This window comes from Cervus canadensis, chromosome 7 (assembly GCF_019320065.1).
Source record: "Cervus canadensis isolate Bull #8, Minnesota chromosome 7, ASM1932006v1, whole genome shotgun sequence".
Taxonomy (NCBI): Eukaryota; Metazoa; Chordata; class Mammalia; order Artiodactyla; family Cervidae; genus Cervus; species Cervus canadensis.
The window spans coordinates 69,252,449-69,264,960 of NC_057392.1; the positions used below are offsets into that span (position 1 = coordinate 69,252,449).

The following is a 12,512-nucleotide window of genomic DNA, read 5'->3' on the forward strand; positions in this document are numbered from 1 at the left end:
GTCACCATTTTGATGTTGTCACTACTTTTTAGCCATTCTACTAGGTGATATCTCACTGTAGTTTTAAATTACATTTCTCTGATGGCTAATGATGTCAAACAATAAACATGTTGAACATCTTTTTATGAGCCTATTCACCATCAGCATGTCCTCCTCAGAGAAAACTCTGTTCATGTCTTTGCTCACTTTCCAACTGGATTCTTTTTTTTTTAACTGTTGAATTTTCAGTGATTTTCCAGGGCAACTGAGCAAAATATGTTGTAAGATGGAGTATTTTATATATATGTTGACTACATTTGATTGGTTAATGATGTTTTGAAAATCATCGGGATCTTTGCTGACTTACTTTCTAATATTTCTATCACTTGCTGAGAGTAAGAATATCGAAATATCCAACTATAATTATAACGTGAGTAATGTTTTAGATTTCAACTAAAAACATAAAAATAAAACTTTGTAAAAAGATGGGACTATTATATACAGCTATAATTTATTAAAAAATATGAAAATTATGTTAGGAAATATGCAAGAAATTAATGGCAATTAAACATGGTAATAGAGTTATGGGTAACTTACTCTCCATCTTTTTTTTTTCCTTTTGTAATTTCCTGAACAATTAAAAAGCTTAAAAATTTTCCAACTGAATGATATATACTGTAATTTGTAGATAATTGGTAGCTAAAATAATGTCTCATTTTTAAAGATTTATTGTTCTTTCCTAGATCTGCAAGGATCACTCAAAATTATGTCCCAGGAGTATGGTGGGCAAACAGTCATCATACAATATTCTATTAAATGAGAATCTATTAGCAATATCAATCTTACTAATGATGAAACTAATTAAAGAAAAATGTGTTGTTGTATTTTTAAGAATGGGACCCATAACATAAAATTTAATCTTGGTTTTTTTCTGCTATTATTGGGCTTTCTGTTATTTTTATCTGTGTTTTTAAACAAACTTTGAAATTCCATTCTGCCACAATTTCTGAAAATAGGTTTGATATTTTTTCTTAAAACAACTTTGAAATACCTTAGAAAAAGCTTTTACAACTTTTTATAAACTTTTAATAGCTTTTTATAACTCTGAAGTATTATCAGGCTATTTTCAGAAAACTATCAAATATATTTTGTAAAGTATGTATTTTTAATTAAAATTTTAGCCTGTGATTTTAATTTACTACTGAAATTTACTATTAAATTTTGAACTTTTAATATCCAGTTTCTCATCAAAACAACTATACCCGTAAGAATTTTTACTTCATTTTCCCTAAAAAAATTATGCTTTTAACTTGTCCATGCTTCCTTTTAAAACAAAAATTTAACACCTAACTTTTGTTTTCTAATTCAAAGTCTTCTCATTAATTTACTATATTAGGTAGTTTAAAACTTTTTATTACCTTGTTTCCATGACTTTTTTCACAAAAAGCTAAAGTGTATAGCTTTAGACAAATACAACTTGAAATAAGTCACCCTTCCTGCATGCAAATAAATACATCTCATATTAAAGTCCTTGATCTTCTAGAGAATTCACTTTGTTAGTCTTCACAAATGGCTACCTGAAATTTTAAAATTCAGCAACATATCTGAAATGTCCTTTATAATTCAGAAACCAGTACTTTGTCTATATTTTCTATATTTCTACCTTTAACATCAACATATTTGTAACAATTTGCCTTACTGCAAAGCTTATTTCAAAGACACATCACTTTGGCAAACAAATAAGGTAACCTTTGATAAAATCAGAAAGTTCTCTATCTTACAGTACTTGATTGATAAATCACGATCACCACAAATACACAGGCTGCGTGTTTTTCCATTTTAATGTGAACTGAAAAATTATTATTGTCTTTCCTTGCTTACAGTTTGGTTTTATAAAGTATACACACTGGAGTGTTAAGATTGATCATTTTATTCCTTTTTTTGGCCTTGAAACTCATAGAAGTAGAGACTATAGCAAACATTAGAAGATCAGGCACTTATTTTTCACTTTCTTTCAATGTTCACAGACAAAGTCTTAATGTTATTAAACTTGAAGGTCAGCTTCCTCTTGCCATGTAGAATCTGAATGTCCTTGTGGAAGTTACTCCCCCAATGGCCCCTGTATTCATCCCACAAAAAGTATGCCTGAGAAAGGAGCTGTATCTGCTCTATCACACCTGATACGAACAAAGAGGTGGAAGGGGAAAAGGACACATACAACGTGAGGCTTTTTCTTTTACGTTTAAGATTTTAAACAAACAGGCTTCTCTGTCTCTGGAATTCTCCAGGCAAGAATACTGGAGTGGGTAGCCATTTCCTTCTCCAGGGGATCTTTCTGACCCAGAGATCGAACCTAGGTCTCCTGCATTGCAGGTGAATTCTTTGCCATCTGAGCCACCAGGGAAGCCCAAGATTTTATGTGAAAAAAATCCATGAGATTTGAGCGTTTAAGATTTTGGGGAAATATGCTGATTTAATTTAAAGGATAAAACTACTCAGGAAAGTCTAGAATTTTAATACAATGATATGCTAACAAATGACACTACATAATTTCTACTTATGTTGTTTTCCACTGACTTTATAAAAAGCTGTGGTATCCAAAAATATTTTTTTCTTCCTGCTGCTGCTGCTGCTAAGTCGCTACAGTCGTGTCGGACTCTGTGTGACCCCATAGACGGCAGCCCACCAAGCTCCCCCGTCCCTGGGATTCTCCAGGCAAGAACACTGGAGTGGGTTGCCATTTCCTTCTCCAATGCATGAAAGTGAAAAGTGGAAGTGAAGTCGCTCAGTCATGTCTGACTCTTAGCGACCCCATGGACTGCAGCCTACCAGGATCCTCTGTCCATGGGATTTTCCAGGCAAGCGTACCGGAGTGGGGTGCCATTGCCTTCTCTGTTTTTCTTCCTAAACAACCATTATTTTAGGTATCTCAGGGTCGTATAGGATCAAACTGGTAGAAAAGGAGATAGCTTGCTGTCTCAAGCTATCATGTTCAAATTATAACACTTTCTTAAACTATATTTTAAAGTCTGTTTACAACCACACTGACATTTGTGAGGTCAGACTCTCAGGAATAGTTACTAAATCACTGTTAAATACTTTGTCTCTATTGTTATGAATTTTATCAGGTAATCTTTATAGAGCATCAAAATTTAGCCTTGACAAAGTAATTTACAAATACTGTGTATCTTCCATAAAAGTCTTTGTTCCCCCACCTTGCCCAATAATTGAGAAATGTATCCTGAGAGTCCTCATAAGAACATGAATAGAAGTCGACCCTTTTCTGAAGGGCAATTAGAGGGGGAAAAACCTTTATGTCTGATTATGTGTCCATAGTTGTATGGGAAAATGAATACTAGATTATAAAGAGCTCTCATAATTAATAAAAAGATTAACACATCAATGGAAATAGGCAAAGAATACAAAAACAGGAATTTACACAGAAATAAAAATAGCCAAAATTTATTAAAAAGACCTATTAAATTAAACCAATTTAATTAGACCAAATTAAAATGTAAGGGTGGTATTTTTTTGTCGATTACTAGTAATTAATAAGTATTTATTGACTGAATGTATATAGTAAACAATTTCTCCCATCTAATTGGAAAAGACTTTTAGGAATATGTGTAAATCTATGGCTGATTCATATCAATGTATGACAAAAAAAAAAAAAGAATATTGTAAAGTAATTAGCCTCCAACTAATAAAAATAAATGAAAAAAATAAAAAAAATAAAAAAATAAAATATGAGCAATACCATTTCACTCATCTGCTCAAACTCTGGTAGTATCTTCTCAACTCATTGAAAGTAGTAGTCAATAAAAAAAAAAAAAAATGATATGAATTATCATAGTTGACAGAATATCCAGGTAGTACCAGGTAACTACCAATTCAAATGAAGGATGTAAAACATCTAGATTTAAGAGAAACACATTTTAGAACAGAGCAAACCCATTCTCAACCTATCTACACTTTAAAAAGTAGACAATAATGTTAATGTAAATGGCAAGGCAACCTCAACTTAATCTACAAAAGAAAATTAGTTTAAATAACATTTTTTTAAAAACAGGATTTAGAATACAAGAAATCTTACACGGAGATATATACAAAGAGGTACTAATCCCCAAATATTACTACCCCTGGTGAGAAAAGCGTACAGGAGATAGAAAATAGCAAAGAAGCGGATATTCTGAATAAGGTCACTAATTAATGGTGGAGTCTCTCCTCCCCCATCAGCCTCGATTCTCAGGAGCAGTAGAAAACTCTAAGGCGGAAAAAAAGTACCGATCTATCCTTGTCATATTATTGATACTTCCTAATGTTTGGGGTTCTCTCCCCAAAATTAATTATTTTCTTCCTCTACAGTTTATCTATGGTGCCCAGAAACCATTGACTTCCTGGAATTTTTATTAAGAATTCCACATTCCTGCCATGTTTTTCAGATACTGTGGCTGCTGCCAATAAATTCTAATAAATTTTCACTTCTTTTCTTTCAATAACATCCTAGAGAATATGATTCAGACTCAAATTAATCACCAATCATGTTAATGGCTCCTAGGAGTTTACTTCCGATACCCCTTATTATAGTAAATCAAACTTGATAGTGTGCTAGATTATTGCTTAGCTGGGTTTTCATAAAAGCACTGGTATTTAATATGATTTATACCTGGTTTTCTGTTAATATCTTTGCTTATTGTGTGCTTTATTTTTAAAACAGACATTCTTAGCTAATGGCACCCCTTTAAAATATATCATACTTTAAAAATATTTTACAGGAAGCATTTTACAATAAAATGTGTTACTTACAGTCACTTAATAGTGAACAGGAAAAATTTAATTAATTTACAATCAAAATGTTAATAATTTACTTGTTTGGAAAAGTATGTGTATATATTATATTTTGTTTATTTAAAAGATCAATTATTTGTCAAGATGATTAGAAAATTTAAAGCATTGTATTTTTTTTTTTCTTTTAAAGCTTTGCAGCAAAGGGGCAGTTCTGGGAAAACCATTTGAAGCATCTGCTGAAGATATAGCTAGTGTGGCAAGTTTCATTGAGACAAAGCTTGTTGCATGCTATCTGCGAATGAGGAAACCTGACCTTGCCCTGAATCATGCCCACAGGTAAAATGAAGGGTTAATAACTGCAAGTAAGTACTATCCATGCAAGCAGAGGGTATGATGTGAGCTTGTAGGATTAACTTAGATTCCATTTAAATATAATCACAAAACAAAAACCATCTCTTTACTACTTGATTTATGTTAAGCTAGACAATCAGAGAGATCACAAAGGGCATCTCAAAACCTAAGGGAAGAAATAAACCCATAATTAACTATCATAAAGTGAAAGTCGCTCAGTTGTTTCCAACTCTTTGCGACCCTGTGGACTGTAGCCTCCCAGGGTCCTCTGTCCATGGGACTCTCGAGGCAAGAATACTGGAGTGGGTTGCCATTTCCTTCTCCAGGAGATCTTCTTGACCCAGTGATCAAACCTGGGTCTCCCACATTGCAGGCAGATGCTTTAACCTCTGAGCCACCAGGGAAGCCCAAAGCAGGACAAAATAAAAAGGCAGACAACTGCAGTAGCAAATGACTGCAGGAAGAAAGGAGGGAGTGAATAAGGTGAAGTAAGGGGTGAGAAGGATGAGAAAGATTTCCAAAACTGACTGAGATACAAAGAATGGTGGAAAGAAATTCCAGCTGTGAACCATGAGCAAAGACACGAAAGTTTATGGCTTATTTGGTGATAACATAACTGATTCAAAGGATGTTATGAAGGGGCAAGTGTGACAGCTGTCCAAAGGTATGAATCACCTTTTTATCATTGTCCTTAAAGATTTCTTTTATATATTTCTATCCTCTTCAGAACTCTGTATTAGCTTTTGGTTTCCTAGAATCCTCAAGGTTACCCAGCCCTATGTTTTTTCCTATAAAAATGTCCTCTCCTACATCTTGTTTCCTAAAGGCCTTGATCTTATCATGGGTAGTATTCAGTTTAATCTGATAAAATGATTATATCTTTTAAATAGCTCTTTTCTTAGAATTATGATGCCTCTATACCTCCCTGCCTGATTTAGAGCAATTTACCTAAAACTTTTGTCTTGTTCATTCTCTGAGCTCATACATCCTGGATTTCTTTTGTACACAAATAACAAAACTAATATCAACATGAAAACATAATGCATTCCCTGTTAATAACCAGTAGGAAACATAACCATCAATTATATTAAGACTCATTATGTGAGCACAAGATCTGCCAACATGCTAAAACTCATTTATAACTCTATATCCACAATGATATAGAAGTTCCATCAGATATTCTTAACAGCTCTATGGAGATCTCAAACTTAAAGGCTTAAGTTTGACATCAAGAGCCTACTGACAACAAAATGGCTTTGAAATTCCTAAGATAACCTGCTGGAAAGAAACTTTTTGCTTTAAATAAACTGCAGAACCTAAACACAGATTCTCTTTGATACCAAAGAAAATCTGACTCTATATTTTCTGGAAACACCTTCTGCAACCATAGTTTCCAAACCCAATATCAGGACATATGGTTACATTGGAAGAATTTTATTTCATTTCCATTTGAAAGGGCCAATATTGGAAATGTAATGTATACTTCAGTATGTCAAAATATTGGAATTTCTGAGCCACTTGGGTGACTTGTAAGCACAATAAAATATTTGAAATTGGGAATAGCCAGAAAATCTATAGGCATACGTAAACAATAATGAATTGAGATGCACCTGAAAGTAATTATTTATCACCTTGCCCATGGTTTTCACTACACATATGAAGTGCCATCAACATTGCCTACATATTAATCAAAATATCTCCTGGATATTACAATGGTTTGATGGATTTTCAAATCATTTTTATAATTATAAAAAAATTCTAAATGGCACGATCATGCCAAAATTCAATTCAGTGTTATAAAAATAACTTAATGAACATTAATCAAAATAGTACTATAAGAAACAATAAAATGCTACAGTTCCTAAGGATGCAAGGATTAGTTTCAATAGGTTCACTATTTAGACTTTGAAACTTTTGTTTTAAAACTAAGAGTACCCTTTCAAGTCCTTGAAAATTACTGAGGGGAGGGTATACAATATAAAGATGAAAAGTAAAATGATCTTCCCTATTATGCTAGGATTAACTTCTGCATCCTTTTTTTTCTATTATAAAATAATTTTTGCTTCTAAGTTGAACATTAACTAAGAAATGGAAATCAATAGAGGTTAAACAGTGAATTCATACAATTAATTATGCACTAAGTGAAATAAATCATTTTTCTAGGCTTGTCATATTGCAGAACTACAGAAATCAGTGCATATGATTCTAATATTAAAATGTTTTTAAAGATCTCAGATTTTTAAAATAGAATCTGAAACATAAATATATTTCTCAAAATAAATAATCAGGATATTTGTTCTATAAATAGCTTATAACCATTAGTTATACACTGAATGCAGAATCTTTCTTTTGTATTATTACCACACTGTGATGGTTGCTACTAATCATGGATCAAAATTAAAATATTCCCTTTTTGCATTTATTTGCATTCCTGAAGCATCCTTTCTTTAATTTTATGTAAATTAAAGAGGCCTACTGCATATCTTTAGATTTGTTAACACAGAAATTAGCTTGAAAACCATCATGTAGTTTTGCTTTTGATAAAAATAAGTGCATATTGTTTTGTCATGTAGAAGACTGCAAGAACCGTAACTGTGTGGTTTTAGGTTCAACAAAGATACATTTTGAAATTGCTGAGTATTACCATTTAAAATATGCTAATAAGTAATACAAAGGCTTTGAAAAAAAAGTGGAAGTGTTTGTCTTTTAGTCCTGTCCAGCCCTTTGTGACCTCAAGGACTGTAGCTTGCCATGTTCCTCCATCCATGGGATTTCCCAGGCAAGAATACTAAAGCAGCTTACCATTCCCTTCTCCTTGTGATCTTCTCCACCAGGGACTGAACCCTGGTCTCCTTCATTGCAGGCAGATTCTTTTACCATCTGAGACACAGGGAAGACAACAAAGGCTTTAGAAACAACTATTAGCAAGTTTTTCTTTTTTAAATAACATATCCAAAGCAGCATATTTGGATGTCATTTTTTTTTTCACTTCAAACCAAAGTAATGCCTACACTCACCAGTCTAACATATAAACTCGGTGCTCACTTCATCAAACTATTGTCATTGTTTGTCAGTGGTGTCTTGATCATTCCTGAGACTGATTTCTAATTACTGCTATCTTATCAAGAATGGAAATCCTGCTATAACTCTTTCTTCTCATTTAATTATGTGTTGATGTGTATAATTCTAAAGATTCTAATATACATATCACCTTTTTTGCCTATTTCCAATCTTTAGACTGAAGTTGTTTACGCTGCAGAATTTTTTCTTTTTAGGCCTTTTTTAAAAATTAATTATGTTTTTATTGAAGGATAATTACTTTACAGAATTTTATTGTTTTCTGTCAAGCCTCAACATGAATCAGCCATGGATATACATATATCCCCTCCCTTTTAAACTTCCCTCCCATCTCCCTCCCCATCTCACCCCTCTAGGTTGACACAGAGCCCCGGTTTGAGTTTCCTTAGCCTACTATGCTGTAGAATTTTGATGCCACTAGGTGGCAGGCAGGATGAAGTCTAAAATGGCAAATATGTAGAAAGAAGCCTCTTTTCAAAATTGTTTTATAATGCTCTCAACTACGTTCATTCATTCAACAAATATTTATTGAATGCTAACCAAGAGCCTGTGCTAGGCAGTGGGGTAGCAGTTGTAAACAGGAATTGTGTTGTTTGTACACGTTAGAAGAGGTAGCAAAGTTTAAAAAACAAATATTAATAAATATGAGAAAAAAAGAGTGTGATAAATGCAACAAAGGTAGTAAATATAATTTCACATTGCAGAAGCAGCATCATTTATTAAATCAGATTCATGGAGTCTAAAGCTGACTGCCCAGGTTTTAAATCTGATTCCCCCACTCACCAGTTCATCTGAGTTTAATTCTCCATAAGATTGGGTTATAATAACTTTACCTACTTCACAAATACCATCTCACAAGGTTTTGTGAAAATTAAACAGAAACCCATGGATTCTATATTCCAGCCAATACAGCGTTACTGGTACTGGACCTGCCTTCCTGCTATAAATAAGTATAAAACTAGCAAAACATATGAAACAATTCTTTTTAGGCACTGGAAAGTGGTCACAGCAGGACTTTGATCCTTGAGAGAAGGGTAGTATGCCCAGTGAGCTATCATGGTTTTCCTGACCAAACTCAGGGAGTTGAAGATCAAGTTAAACTTCAATCTCAATGGGCTGAGGAAGCAGAAATTAGAATATCAGTTCAGTTCAGTCGCTCAGTCATGTCCGACTCTTTGCAACCCCGTGGACTGCAGCATGCCAGGCTTCCCTGTCCATCAACAACTTCTGGAGCTTGCTCAAACTCATGTCCATCGAGTCGGTGATGCCATCCAACCATCTCATCCTCTGTTGTCCCCTTCTCCTCCTGCCTTCAATCTTTCCCAGTATCAGGGTCTTTTCCAGTGAGTCAATTCTTCACATCAGGTGGCCAAAGTATTTGAGTTTCAGCTTCAGCATCAGTCCTTCCAATGAATATTCAGGACTGATTTCCCTTAGGATGGGCTGGTTGGATCTCCTTGCAGTTCAAGAGACTCTCAAGAGTCTTCTCCAACACTAAGTTCAAAAGCATCAATTCTTCCATGCTCAGCTTTCTTTATAGTCCAACTCTCACATCCATACATGACTACTGGAAAAACCATATCTTTGACGAGATGGACCTTTGTCCGCAAAGTGATGTCTCTGGTTTTTAGAATGCTGCCTAGGTTGGTCATAGCTTTTCTTCCATTGAGCAAGTGTCTTTTAATTTCATGGCTGCAGTAACCATATGCAGTGACTTTGGAGCCCAAGAAAACAAAATCTCTTAGAATATCAGATATTAGAATATCAGGCTGCTAAAAAAAACCCTGTAATTTACAGAGCACAGGTGACTGAAGGAGAAATAATGTGAGGGGGTTGGGGGTAGAAGACTGCATGAGGATTTGCTGCATGTTCTTGACCAAAATGAAAAGTAAGACTTCATGTAGCAGAGACTGCCTGCTGCAGGACTAAGTAATAAATGAAAATACCAGAGGAGCTGCAGTGATAGGAGATACTGAAGAACCAGTGTTAAGAGAGCTCATTGAGTACCTCAGCATTCAGTTAAAATTCCTGAAAGACAACGCTTAAAGAGTTAGGACCATGATCTCAAGAAAGAACCGCACCTTAGAATTACGCTCAAAAAAAACAAAAAAAGAATTAAGCTCAAAGTCAAAATTGATCTATCTGAAAAACCACACCTGACAAGAACAAGAGTATTTGCCATTTAACTGCCTGATAAGAAAAAAATTCCACAGGTTTGCAGTGATGATGTCATAACCTCAGTTCCTTACAAAGTTTCATCCAAAATGTTTAGCATAAAACTAAAAATTACTACACATTCAAAGAAATAGGAAAATGAAACTCATATTTAAGAAAATAAATAGTCCATAGAATCAGACCCCAAGATGACCCCCATGTTAGAACTGGTAGAAAAAGATTTTAAAGAAGCTGTAAAAAAAATAGGTTCAAAAAAAAATTAGGTTCAAGGATCTTGAGGCAAAGATGGCCACAATAAGTGAAGAATTGAGGATCTTAACACACACAAAAATAGAAACTATAGAAAAGAAACAAATGGAGATTTTACCATGGATTAATGAACTATTAATATCTAAAATAAAAATATACAGATTGACTTCAACATCAGATTGAAGATTTAGTACTAAAGACAGTTTTAGTGAACTTGAAGACAAATCAATAGCAATTACCCAATATGAACACACAGTATAAAAGATATTTTAAAAAACTTAACTAATGCTTCAGTGACCTATCCTCAGACACAGTAACAAGTCATCTAGCTATATGGTTTTTCCGGTAGTCATGTATGGATGTGAGAGTTGGACTCTAAAGCTGAGAGCCAAAGAATTTTGAACTGTGGTATTGGAGAAGAGTCTTGAGAGTCTCCTGGACTGCAAGGAGATCCAACCAGTCCATCCTAAAGGAAATCAGTCCTGAATATTCATTGGAAGGATTGATGCTGAAGCTGAAACTCCAATACTTTGACCACCTGATGTGAAGAACTGACTTATTGGAAAAGACCCTGATGCTGGGAAATATTGAAGGCAGGAGGAGAAGGGTACAACAGGGGATGAGATGGCTGGATGGCATCACCAACTCAATGGACATGAGTTTCGGGAAGCTCTGGGAGTTGGTGACAGACAGGGAAGCCTGGCATGCTGCAGGCCATGGGGTAGTAAAGAGTCAGACACAACTGAGCGACTGAACTGAACTGAACTGAGCCACATGTAACTGTTTCAAAGAGAAAAGAGAGAGAAAAGGGCATAAGAGGTAGTTATTGGAAATTTTCCAAATTTGGTTTAAAAAAAGAGTAAGACACAGTTAGCCCCAACTAAAATAAATATAAACAGAACCATATCTAGGAACAGCAGAGTTTTGAAAACCCAAGATGGAGAGAAAATATTAAAGGCAGATAAAGGATAACAACACATTATTCACAAGGGACAATGATACAAATAACAGGTAACATTTAATCAGAAATATGGAGGCCAAAATACAATAAAAGAAGAAGCTTAAAGTGCTGAAAGAAAAATGTCAAATCAGAATTCAACAAAAAAAATTCTTCAAAATGAGAGTGAGATAAGAACATTTCTATATAAAAGTTTAAAAATTAATAGTAAGTTAAGACGTCCTGACTGTCCTGAGGGTCCGACCCCTGGGGACTACGTCTCAGAGGGCTGTCTCTTCTCCAGTGTGGTCCTTTACAGACCGGACATGGAGCCAGGGGTGGCTTAGATCCCTGAGAGCAACTTCACTTGAGATGCCCCTCCTTTCCACAGTAATAGCAAGCCCGTCCCCTTTCACCTGGGTTCCTCTGGGCATTTTCTCAGACTGTTTCAGAGCAGATCTAATAGCCTTTGTTGGGGCTTCAGTCTTTTGCCTGGTTCTTTTTTGCCTCTTATATTTTCCTCCTTATATTGTTTAACATAATATACTGTCTGAGCCAGCTGTAACAGTTTTTCTAAAGACTTATTTGGTCCAAACACCTGTTTTCATAACTTACAGCAGATATCTGGAGCTGAGTGAGTGAGAAATCTATCTTTTAAGACCATTCCTCCTGCACTTTCAAGATCAACATCAGTAAACTTGTGGAGAGCCTCCCATATCGATCTAGGAATTTACCAGGAGTTTCCTTCTCTCCCTGTTCTATGTCAGCCAACTTAGCATAGTCTAAAGTCTCAGCATGCGTGCTCACTTGAGTCCTTCAAGAATACATCTGACAAAGTGGCTCTGTTATTGGAACCGCTTGGCTCCTAGTAGGAAGGAGGGCTATTTCATGTTCCCTCTTCCCCCTTGTCTCATGTTCAAACCATTCATCTCCAAAAGTAGTAGCTTCCCCCAAA

General features: G+C 34.8%; 1 protein-coding gene across 1 annotated transcript in view; it reads left to right on the forward strand.

Moving 5' to 3' along the window:
* SPATA16 (spermatogenesis associated 16) overlaps positions 1-12,512 on the forward strand; it is a 257,934-nt gene that overhangs the window by 63,734 nt on the left and 181,688 nt on the right. Inside the window, exon 3 of the mRNA XM_043474134.1 lies at positions 4,958-5,103. Within this exon, the coding sequence (XP_043330069.1) occupies positions 4,958-5,103 (146 nt within the window). The remainder of the gene's footprint in view (positions 1-4,957; positions 5,104-12,512) is intronic.